The sequence below is a fragment of the Ictalurus furcatus genome, chromosome 18 (genome assembly GCF_023375685.1).
Source record: "Ictalurus furcatus strain D&B chromosome 18, Billie_1.0, whole genome shotgun sequence".
Classification (NCBI taxonomy): Eukaryota; Metazoa; Chordata; class Actinopteri; order Siluriformes; family Ictaluridae; genus Ictalurus; species Ictalurus furcatus.
Genome location: NC_071272.1, coordinates 14,305,785 through 14,318,414, shown reverse-complemented (window position 1 = coordinate 14,318,414; position 12,630 = coordinate 14,305,785). Strand labels below are relative to the sequence as shown.

At 38.7% G+C, this 12,630-nt stretch overlaps 1 protein-coding gene across 1 annotated transcript in view; it reads right to left on the bottom strand.

Annotated features, from left to right (window-relative positions):
- Positions 1–3: 3 nt before the first annotated feature.
- The window catches only part of ppp3ca (protein phosphatase 3, catalytic subunit, alpha isozyme), an 85,181-nt gene continuing 72,554 nt past the window's right edge, over positions 4–12,630 (bottom strand). Inside the window, exons 10-20 of the mRNA XM_053648327.1 lie at positions 12,550–12,627; positions 12,244–12,328; positions 12,034–12,131; positions 11,567–11,617; positions 6,097–9,589; positions 4,932–5,000; positions 3,185–3,241; positions 2,988–3,083; positions 2,828–2,861; positions 2,658–2,728; positions 4–253 (exon numbers count right to left, since the gene is read on the bottom strand). Of these exons, the coding sequence (XP_053504302.1) occupies positions 9,411–9,589; positions 11,567–11,617; positions 12,034–12,131; positions 12,244–12,328; positions 12,550–12,627 (491 nt within the window). The 3' untranslated portion in view covers positions 4–253; positions 2,658–2,728; positions 2,828–2,861; ... (2 more) ...; positions 4,932–5,000; positions 6,097–9,410. The remainder of the gene's footprint in view (positions 254–2,657; positions 2,729–2,827; positions 2,862–2,987; positions 3,084–3,184; positions 3,242–4,931; positions 5,001–6,096; positions 9,590–11,566; positions 11,618–12,033; positions 12,132–12,243; positions 12,329–12,549; positions 12,628–12,630) is intronic.

Below are 12,630 nucleotides of genomic sequence, written 5' to 3'. Positions count from 1 at the left end.
ACATTCACCGTTCATTAGCTTATTCTTTGTGCTCATTTAATTTTGCATAAAAAAATTGCAAATGTGAGACAAACTGTACAGCAATGTAGAACTGTGTCATTTTAATAATACTGTGGTCTGTTATTGCTGAAAAGTAGCTTGAAAAGGCAGCTTTGTTCAGTGAATTGAATCAGTCCTACTCTGATTCTGAGCTATTGGTCTTCGTTGTCCAGTGCTGCACTGTAAATGGAGGAGATCCGCAGTGAATCTGTGTCTGTAAATGTAGAAGACAGAAAGAAAGAAAGAAACATTGATGCAGCCAATCATGTGGCACCAGTACAAAGCATACAACCATGCAAATACAGGTCAAAACCATTAGCTGATCTTCACATCAAACATCAGAATGGGGAAAAATATAATCTCAGAGACTTTTATCATGGCATGGTTGTTGGTGCCAGATGGACTGATCTGAGAAATTGCAGATCAGTCTGTAGATTTTATACTGAATCTGTAGATCCCAACCACTGACAGAACACTGTGAGGGTTGGGAAGGTTACTTAAAAAATGTATTCCGTTACATTCACAAATTACTTCATAAACAATGCAATCAGTAACATAATCCAAGTATCACAATATGAAAGTAATGTAATCAGATTTTTTTTGGATGACTTCAAGGTCACATATGTAAATAAAGTCAAGAGAAAAGATTTTTAAAAAACCAAACTTTTATTTAGACCTTAAAACATGTTCAATGTTTGGATTTGTTTTAATTAATTAATTAATTAATTAATTAAACTAACAAATAAATAAGTTAAAGATCACTGTCCCTGATGCAGGTAACATTACATCACAAAAGCTATAGGGTGACCATATTCTGTTTTTGTGAAAATGAGGACACTTTTTTCCCTTTTTTTTTTTTTGGAGGGTGTGTGTGTGCCTTAATAGCGTTTAAAACAGTGTTACTATATATGATACTACTTAATACACTGGAAAAGACACTATTAGTATCACTTAAATATAGAGTAATTAAATTGGTTTCACTCTGCCCACATTTCACTTTTTTTCCTACATTCTTTTGAATGTCCATGGAATGAAATAAAATATCAGATGCCATGAGAGTACCTTCTGCCATCATTTACACATTTGAATGACCATGTAATATGAAATTAATGGGATAACATGAAATTAAAAATGATCTTATATGGCCATGGGAATTGTTTTGACACAGCTGTCATTTGCTGCTATTGTCAAGCAACTGTTTGATGTCATACACAACAACGCTTCACCTTCATGCTTTCGCTGAGAGTAGGCTAATGGTTGAGAGGCAGGAATTTGCCAATAGTTGCTGCAAGCCTTTTATAACCAACCAATTGGTGTGCGAGAAGGCGGGAATTATAGAGAGGGGTTTTTACAATGCAAATATGCGCAAATATGTTGCAGTATTGGACCAAAATGAACCACAATGAAACTAAAGCCGAATCCCGAAAATTTCTCAAATTTGAACTCCTGGCTGGACACTTTTTAAAGATCCGAAAAAGAGGACATGTCCAGGAAAAAGAGGTCACCCTAACAAAAGCATTTCAGAGAACAACTTGTGTAAATTTCTACCAAATTAGAGGTCAGACGAGAATGGCTAGACTGGTTTGAGCTGACAGGAAGGCTATGGTAATGCAACCACAAACCACACAGGTGATCCAAGAACAGGAATCTGAGGTAACAGTGGGCAAAGGCTCACTGAAACCGGACAGTTAAGGATTTAAAAATACTGCCTGTTCTTTTTCCAATCTTCATTTCCAGGTTCACTGGCTGATTGGAATAATTGCATGAATGAACAGGTTTACATGTGTTCCTATTAATTTAACCAGTTATACTACATACATAAGCACAACTATATATGCTTATGAATGTCCCATTCCAGATTTAGTACTCCATTTGATGTTATAAAAAAAAATATGGGCACAGACTCACCCAAACTGAACAGATGAAGATTAGGGAAAAAATATCAGAGTCTTTTTCCAGTGTTCAACTGTCTAGTTTAGGTGAGCCTATGCCCATGATAGCCACAGATTCCTGTTATTGGCGGACACGAGTGGAACCTGATGTGGTCTTTTGCTGTTGTCCACCACCAGGGTTGGGGGTTCGATTCCCGCCGTGGCCCTGTGTGTGCAGAGTTTACATGTTCCCTCCGTGCTTCCGAGGTTTCCTCCGGGTACTCTGGTCTCCTCCCCCAGTCCAAAGACATGCATTGTCGGCTGATTGTCATGTCCAATAGTGTCCGTAGTGAATGTGTGATTGTGCCCTGCGATGGATTGGCACCCCGTTCAGGGTGTACCCCGCCTTGTGCCCCATGCCCCCTGGGATAGGACCCAGGTTCCCCGTGACCCAGTAAGGATAGGCGGTACAGAAAATGGATGGATATATAGATATAGACTTCCTGTCATTCTCCTCTGATCTTGCTCATCAACAAGGTGTTTCAGACAGCAAATCCTCCTTTTACAGGATGCTTTTTGCACCATACTGTGTAAACTATAGAGATTGTTGTTTGAGAAATTCCCAGCAGTTTCTGGTTTCTGGTACCAACAACCATACCATTATGAATTGTGCTGCTGCCACATGATTGACTGATACGATAATTAAATGGCCCTGAAAGTATTTCACTGTATTTTATAAACTTTTACCATTGTCTGTGTTTATTGTCCTCATGGAGACAAGCATGATGCTTTCCTTCTCTCCCATGTTGCTTATATGACTGTAAGAACATTGAACAAATCACAAATATAATTTAAAAATGTAACTGATGATCTGCTTACATATATTCAAAAATACATTTTTGAGTTTTAGTTCATACCCTTCTGATATCACAGAGCCGTAGTTTTTGACACCTACAGGGTAGATAAAATCCTCATTATTTCCATTAAAACTGTGTGAGAACACTCACTCACACACACACACACACACACACACACACACACACACACACACACACAGAGAGAGAGAGAGCATCTCACCCTCTTCCTTTGTATTAGCGCACTGTCCTCTGAAGTTAACAGCTGTTACCAAGATCACCATAACAATGATCAAAATGAGAATGAAGCTCATCACACCTGCCCAAAAGCAACAAAAAAAGGCAACAATACCATTACAAAAGTTAAACTGAAATATATCTCTGAACAATCCTGATCCCATGATTGCACGTGCAGCCTACCAAAGGCTAACATTGTGAGCCCGTTGTCTGGCGTCTGTGTTGGTTTAGCACCATCACCTGCACATAGAGGAAGACATCACAGATTGGACTACATCCAGTGCAATGGGATTTACGAGGTTGATATTTTACCTACAGGGCAGTAGTTTAAGGGTGAATGCTATAATGTATAGTATAAGTTAACTCTGCACTTATTGTTTTAAGATTGAATTGGATTGTTTAATTGTTTAATTTAATTTAAATGGCTCATTTACAGATAACTACATATACAGGTAAAACACAGAAAAGAAAGGCATTAATTCATATGACAGTTACAAACTGCTAATTTACATCCATTTATATACAACCCCAATTCCAAAAAAGTTGGGACAGTATGGAAAATGCTAATAAAAACAAAGAGAAGTGATTTGTAGATGTACTTTGACTTGTATTTAAACATAAACACGTATAAAGACAAGGTATTTGATGTTTTACCTAATCAACTGCATAGTTTTTTTTGACGATAAAGGTTTATTTTGAAATTGATGCATGCAACACGTTCCAAGAAAGTTGGGACAGGGGCAATTTAGGACTAATAGCGATGTGACAAGTTGAAATAAGAAGGTGATGTGAAACAGGTGAGGCAATCGTCTAATAGTATATAAGGAGTCTCCAAAAAAATGCCTAGTCCTTTAAGAGCAAGGATGAGTCGAGGCTTGCCAATCTGCCAGTGGTAGGATTTTGGGCATTTCACCTTCTACAGTGCAAAATATAATTAAAAGATTCAAGGAATCCGGTCAAATCTCTGTGTGTAAAGGGCAAGGCCGAAAACCACTTCTGAATGCGCATGATGTCCGATCCCTCAGATGTCTTAAAAACCGTCATGAGTCTGTAATGGATATCCTGACATGGGCTCAGGAATGCATTGGTAAACCTTTGTCAGTCAACACCATGCGCCACTGCATCCACAGATACAAGTTAAGGCTTTACAATGCAAAGCAGAAGCCATACATCAACACTGTCCAGAAGCACCGCCAACTTCTCTGGGCTCGGTCTCATCTGAGATGGACAGTAGTACAGTGGAATCGTGTTTTGTGGTCAGACGAGTCAACATTTAAATAGTTTTTAGACAAAACAGCTGTTGTGTTTGGGCCAAAAAGGAAAAGGACCAAACAAAGCTATTATCAAAAGCCAGAGTCTGTCATGATATGAGGGTGTGTCAGTGCCCATGGTATGGGTAACTTGCACATCTGTTATGTTTACCTGGTAAGTTAGGAGGAGAGGTTACACTAAGGCCACTAGAAGTATTAGTGTCTTGTGAAACTGAAATGTAAAGTATCTTATTATAATGATGACTAAGCCACACACACAAAAAAAAACCTGTGACCATTGTATAAAAATGTCTTTAGCATTTATTACCCCAGACTTAAAATACATATCAAACCACAACATGTTGAAAGACTGATATATATGGCTTTAAGGAGAAGAATGGAGGATCAAAAAAGAAAGAAGCAAATAAAGAAGGTTGAGCATTTTCAGCTTATCTTAAAAAGTAGCGCATTTAATAAAACAAAAATACACAGCAACCTCTATCTGACATTATCCACAAATATTTCAAACATAAAGAATCAGGTCAAACTGTATAATCTGCTGAAGGTCATTAATAAGAAAATTAAGACTACTTTTTAATACTCTGTTAACCCTGTAAGTCTAGAAATGACTGTAAGTTATTCATATGCAGTTTAAATTATGTAAAATGGTACTGTATTACCTGTTTGTTGTGTTACATTCATACTAGTTGTATTTACTGGGTTTTCAGTTACTGAACTTTCGTCAGTCACTGTGGAAAGAATGCAAAACATATTGTATGCTTATTTATAATATTGAAATTTTTGAATAAATGTACTATCATTTCATGTCATCACCCATGACGTTAACCTTTTTGATGGAGCGGACATCTGATATACAAATTCTTCTGCAAGAACTTATTTCCACCAAAAGATTCTCCAAAGCCTCATATGGATGCTTTAATCTAACATTGACCACACTTTAAAAAAGCAACGGTGAAAGATTCCATTCAGTATGTGGCGGCGGAGAATCATGGACATTTTGACAGACATTATCTGAATACACACAAACTGATTAGGTTTATATCCATTTTGCTATGGCACACAGCTTTGCCAACAGCTTGATTGAAGTGTAACATTCATTGTGTGATTAAATCACACCTCAAAGTTTTAGACCTCTTTATACAGTTTTCAAACACTACATTTGTTAAACTGGCTCCTTTACAAGATTATATTTGGAGGAAGATAGTCTAGGCAAGATTCAAAATATAACTAAAAACATTTCCACATCATTACAGTGAAATATGTTTATGGTTTCTTGAAGTTGAGGTGCCTAAGTATACTTATAGGCAAAAAAAACCTAATTCTGTTCAAAACACAATAGATTTTTTTGGCTGTTTGCCAGAATTCAGACAACATCCAGTAGGTTTACTCAGAATGCCATACGTTTTATTGTCTACTCAGCCCATATAGGTCACTCATTAATATTATTATTATTATAAACTGTTAGTACCCAATGGTGACTTAACAAATTGCATTTACAGTACATGGTGGCAGAGCTGCTTATTAGTTTGTGGATTTAAATCTTGGTTGCCGATATGAGGAATTTGTTACTAGCATATGTCCACATCCAACCCGGATGTCCTCACAAATTAGATTGTAATCCCAATGAATCTTTCCTAATAGTCATGTTTGTTTGTTTTTTTAAAGATAATGTAGCTATGTCTATATTTTTGTCATTTTCTCATTGAGAACTATCATTAAATTAGTTACATTTATTGTAAGTATTTCCTCTTGGCATCTCTGTTGTACAGAGACTAGATTAAACTATGTAATGAAGTTCTGTCAATAGGAATGTTTTAGACTTACCTGCAACAAGCGATACAGACATACAGAGGACAACAAAACGATATAAGAGTAGAGCCATAGCTTTATCCACAGAGTTTTAGGTGTGTTCCTAGAAAAATGCTGACTATTAAAGCTCACCAGGCATAGATGTGTATTAAAAGAGACAGTGCAGTCAAGTTTTAAAGTGTGCACATGTGAGTGAGTCCACAGCAATGTGCAACTCCTGATGGGAGGAACAAGATGGTGTAAAGTGTGGTTGTATCCTGGTGATTGACTGCGTGTGTGAGTGTATTCGTGCCTACTCCTGGTTTCAGGGAGAGACTGCTGTGGCGCTGACAGTGACCCATAGCTTCCTGTGAAAGAATAGGAGGAAGCAGATGTAGTGTTCTCATGGAAAAGCAACTCTCTGGCCTTGTGTTTGTGCTTCAGCCTGGATAAGAGGGAGTGGTTTCTCTGCAAAAGAGTGAAACAGTCAGGAATGGCTCATGACTATAGTTTTTGGTGGAGCAGGACAAAATTATAATGATTAACATCCTCGAACAAATTTAAGTCAAAAGGCTATAAGACTTCTGCTATAGGCTAGTTAATTTTTAGATCAACTCCATAACAGACAGTTGAGAGTCAAAGGGACTTGAATGAACTTGAACAAACTAACTGTACACCAGTTTTCAACTGAGAACAGAAAGATGAAGTCTGGTCTAAAAGCCAGCAAACAGTTGATCCCCTTAGTTGATCAAACGGAACATCACTGACATACTTCTGACACCTCACTTTATGAGGTTTATTTTGCCTCATTTCTAAAGAAATTTGGCTCATTTATCTTTCAGATGTGCGAATTCTTCAATCATAGCTTCAGGTACGATGGATTCTGGTTGCTGATAATTGCACTCCAAAGACACATTACATTAACAACCTAGCTAGTTATGGAAATTGATAGATAACAGTGTAAAGCAGGTGTTGTTCCTGTTACCATTGTCACAGTGTGTGAGATAAACACTGAAGCATTATTGTTATTATTATTAACTGTCCTGACTCCTGGCTCTCATAAACAAAACATTCATACAACAAGCATGGGGCAGCGTGATTCCTGTCCAAATGGGCCCTTATTAGTGCTTGTTGAAGTTCCTATTTTTGAGCACTAGTTATTGTAATAACTCTATGGCCCCACTATTGCACAACATCTAGAAAGGTGAGCAAATTGGCTTATATCTGTCTAATAGCAAAATTTTGTTAGTCACTCAAAAGAGGTAATTAGTGTTTCAACAGCACATGAAGATTAACATTTGTTGAATGACTGATATACACAATATAGTATATGGTTGGGTCCTGCCCCACCTGTCCCAATGGACGAGCCACCACTGGAAACAGCTACACGATTGTGGGAGTGCAGTAGGATTTCCTCTAAATTTATGCATATTTACATTTGACCCATAGTCTCTTGGGGCAAAATATTTTATCCATGCTTAGGAAAACACACGTCACAGGGATAGAATAGCAACAGACACAGTAGTTCATGCATATTTTATTCAAGAGTAAAAAAAGTGATTTGTCCCATAGGGCATGCTTACAATGTGTGTTATCATTTAGGAAGTCAAATGCCAAAACTTAGTTCAAGAGAAAATTGCAAGAAAAAATAGTCACAAGTTAAAATCCATTAAACTCCTTCTCTGAAATAAACCACATCTGGACCAAACAAGGATCAGAAAACAGTGGAGAAAAGAACTGTAAGCTTAATTGTAAGAATAAGAAGTATAAGGATATCATCAAGAATTATAATGAGAATATAGTTTTCCTTCAAAGTGAGACACAGGATTTTCAGCGTGTCCAATTTGTTTACATGTGAATAAACCATGCGATCATGCTTTGGCAGCCTGAATGTTGCTTTTCACTGAGTAATATGTTCATTCACACTATTGAACACATTCTTTACACCAACTAAACAAAACAAAAACAAACAAACAAAACAAACAAACAAACAAACAAACAAAAAAAACCCACAATGGCTTAACACCTCAAAAAGAGCATCGGTGCCTGTACAGCAAAAACAATGCAAAAAAAAAATCAACCAACAAAATAACATAAAAAAATAAAATAAATTAAAGACAGAAGAAAAGATTACAAAAAAATCATATATATACTGTATATAGATATAAAAAAAAACAAAGTTGAACTTTACAAATATAATCTGAAGAGGGAAATAATTCAAATCTACTATATTGAAACACATCACAATTATAATTTCACATATCAATAAGGAACTTAATTGCATGCATTGATGCGTTCCATACCACAGATGCTGTTAAAAATTGTCCTCAATATTGTCCATCATTTATTATTAATAATATATTTATATATGTATATATTTATACTTATATATAGGTTCATTCGACTTGAGAAACATACTATGTGCATTCTCTCTCGAGTTACAGGCAGGTGAGAAACAATCAGGTAGGTGGTGCCAAAGGTCAAACTTCAACTGCATAACCCCCCCCCCCCCCCTCTTCCCCCCTCTCCCTCATCGTCAATTGCTCACTCCACACAAAAGACAGCGGGAGTCCATAGCCAACATACGCAAGCTCTCTACACCTTACATCCACGCAGCTTTATGGCATCTTACCAAAGAAAAAACAAACAAACAAACAAACAAATAAATAAAAAATACTCAGGTAAGATTGCATTGCAAGTAATAAAATGTACATATTTTTCTCTTTAAATGTCCTTTCTTAGAAATGTTTCATTTTTGAGTCATTTCAAATTTCATATTCATTAATACTAGTAGCAAAACATGTCAAACAGTGCGATCATTTCATTACAAGATGGGCTCATGAAGAAAACTCATCAATCAAAATATTCAAATGTGTGCGTGGCATTGGTACTGACTGGTCACCTTCACCGATGAGCTGCGATGGATCAGGCTAAAGAGAGAGTTCTAAATCCCTAGTCCCCGCCCACTTGGTGAATGGGTGGAGTCAGAAAGGAATTGATAAAGACACTTTCAGCCCTTGACTGACATTACTCCCCCCTCCCGAGCAAATCCCACCCCCTAGCCTGTTCGTCACACCCAAAAAGCGGCAGAACTCGCCCGAAACAGCAAGAAACCCGCATATGGTAAACTGGCAGCGGAAAAGAGCGACCGCCTTCCACCCACATCCATGACAGATTTGAAATTGGATAGTTTGCTTCCCTAATTTGACATAGCAGTAGTGGATGCATACGTATAGTTATGTCGTTTGGGTTTGGTTGGTATCAGGAGGCTTTAAATTTTCAGGTTTTGGCGATATCCTGCCAACAGTGGCACAGGTTTGGGCATGCGGACACTGCAGGGGGCTGATGCATCACTGAATGTTGCTGTTGTCGTCAGTACCATTGGCCTCGGACATGTTCATTTTGCCCATGGAGTGACCAACGTGGTTAACGCCGTCTTTACGGGGAGGCATGCGCTCGTTGATACGGTCTAGACCTTTAGCCTCCTCGAAGCTGCTGATCTTGTGCTGTGGAGAAAAGCCGCGGATGGCTGTGGAGAGGCACAGATCACAATGAACACCAGAACACCATATGTTTAATGGAACTATACTGTCGAAGCTGCTTTCTGTAAAAAGTGTAATATGTAAGGAATAAAACATGACAGGGCATGCTGTTATAGGAAAATAAGCAATGTTATATTTATTATAACAGCAGGTCCCAAAGTGTTTTATTCTTTTTATACCACGGCAACTTGCCAACAATGATTTAGTTACTGTACCTCTGACTGTTACAAAGTGTTGACGCTGGAGAATCCTTTCCTTCCAAAAACAAGCTTTCAGAGAAAGCTTCACCATATCATTGATTACCCACATTTTTTAATTGTTCATGTAGAGCATCTGCCATAGACCTCCCTGTGTAAGTTCTTACTATAGACGATTACATATTAGCGCAAGCACATTAATATAAACCTTGCAACAGGAACTACTTTTATAGCTGCTGTTGTAGAAAATGAGTCAAACCTTCTGATTCATCAGTATTGAGAAATTATCAGTGCTGTGGTATAAATTTTTTTTGTATATATTATAAAATCAAAAGAGCACCACTTGTCATTCCTTTTGCACCTCATGTAATTCAATAGTCAGATTGGATTTTATGGAGAACCAAACAATACTCAAGTTTGAAAATAGTGGCCCTGTCCTGTTCATTCGCTATAAACCCATTAACAGTGGTCTGTGATATGTAGTATGCTGTATATACAGTACAGAAGCCTATAACATGAAGAAATGTTTTGAAGTTCTTACTACTTTCTGTTACATAACATCAGTGTTTAAATTATAATATAAAAGTATGATATTAATACTCTGTGATGATAGCTAGTCTTAGTTCTTTACACTTCTTATATTAAAGAATAAATGTTGTGTATAGGCTTTAACTTATAAAGTAGCTTTCAAGACTCACTGCAGAACAATCTTTACTCAGGATATTAAACCCATTTCCCCTCTATCGTCTGTATTCAATTACCAGGCCTTTTTTTTTCCTTTTTCTGCTTGTCCCAAAAACAGGACTGGAGAGGAAATAGCGATCAGTTCCCTTTCCATGTGTGAGCCACTGAGGTGTGCCTGCTTTCAAGCACGAGAGGTTGTGGAAGAGGCTAACACACTCTGGTTGGCTGGGAGTTCCTGAGAGTTCCAGTTATCACATGCTACGCTCACAGTTGCCTCATGAGAGGACAAGAAAAATGCAGAGTTTAACATACCGACTCAAGAGAACATGCGTCTGTGTTAGACACCATCTCAAAACATCATGCATTCTTCACAGTGAATGTCCCTATTCTCTTGGCTGTTATCACTGAGAAAGGGCAATTGTAAATATCTGGTAAAGTCATAAAAATGAAAGACTGTCCAAGTTCAATCCCTTGGACCACAATATAAAAAGAGGTCTGAAAAAATACTTGTGCCTTTGCCACTGCAGCTGCACTAAAAGCACAAGGTACTTATGCAACAATACTTTACTCCAGAGGCACTCAACTTAAAATGACATAAAAAGTCTTTGACTTTCTGGATGCAACCGAGCTTAAAGGAGCAGTTTGTAATTTTCAGAGTCCTCTTCTGCCTGTGAATGAACATATATACTCTTCTCCTTCCCCCTAACAAACCACACCCCCTCTGTGGAAACCTCACCTTTTAAGGAAAAGAGGTACAGCTAAATATCATCATGGTCATTTTCTGGGCCTGAAAAAATGTAAACAGGAATCTGAGAGAGCCGCTGCATGGCAATATCTCGAATCTCAGCTTTTTTTAAATGTATTTTTGAAAGTAGATTATTATTATAAGTCTAGAAACACATTTAAAGATCACAAACTGCAACTTTAAAACGGTTCCCAGATATCTGTCTTGCCCTTTCTTAGACCTCAATGCATTGTTTCTCTCAGTGATACCTCTACACTGCTTTCGTCCTTGTGTGAAAGTGAGTTGATCATGGCTGTGCAACAGCTGACGCTAAGCCCAGATACATGTCCTGAATTTACCTTCTCCGTCCTTTGCTTCTGTCTCGATGGCTTCGATGGCTTCAATGGTGGCTGGGGGAAGAGGAGGGGACCCGATTACACTCGAACAAGCCATGCATACGGCAGTAAGGCACAGGCAGCAGTAGTGCACCAGTAGCGACGATCCTGCGAAATGCATGCATGCCAACCAGACTATGGAGCCCAGTCAACCCCTCAGGCACACACACACGTTCCTGGACGCCTGGCCGTCCTTCTTAACCTGGTACAGACTCACAGATGCTCACCTCACCCCAGTTTACCCACTGTGGGGAAACCGACCCACTGCAGTCCAGGCTTTGGGGCCACTCATAGTGCACGTAGTATAGATAGAAGAGCACCCCAAAGCCTGGTGTCAGAGGATACAGAGAGACAGATGGAGAGACAGGTGGAAAAGACAGGCGCAGGTTTATAAAAGTGCCCAGAGACCCTGTGTAGGCTTGTATGCTCACCGCTCTGCAGTGTTTGCTTGCCCCCGGACAACACACCACTGGGCAGCATGCCAGTCGGGGTCAGCCCCTTCAGCGTCAGCACGTTCTCGCTCTCCTCTCTGTATTTAGCCATATACATACACACGAACTCACATAAGTCTCTAGTCTCTGAGTCGATGACTTAGATTAGCATATTGAAAGTGACCTCATCACTGAAAGTCCTTCACGTACCTGAGCACAGAGAACATCTTGGCCATCTTGCCGATGGCACGAATCTTGTTCTTAATCACCTCTTTCCGCGCAGCTGCTGCGTTGGCTGTGGGCGAACATAAGATTTCAGACTATATTGCTACAGGGAAAGTCATTTAAATGCAAGGTTTGATGGGAGCAAAAACACTATGCGATCTTCTTAAGAACACTGTGAGCTCGTGGTTTGCAAGGAGGATTCTGAATACATCGCTTTCGAAGACAAAGCCTGCAATGGGAATAGGAGAAAATAGATAGGACAGTGTGCAGAATATAACGGCCATGCCTCACCATCAAAGATCTCATCTCCATCGTTCATTAGTTCATCATCGGAGCAGATGCTCAACACGTTCACCAGCATCTCTGTGACTG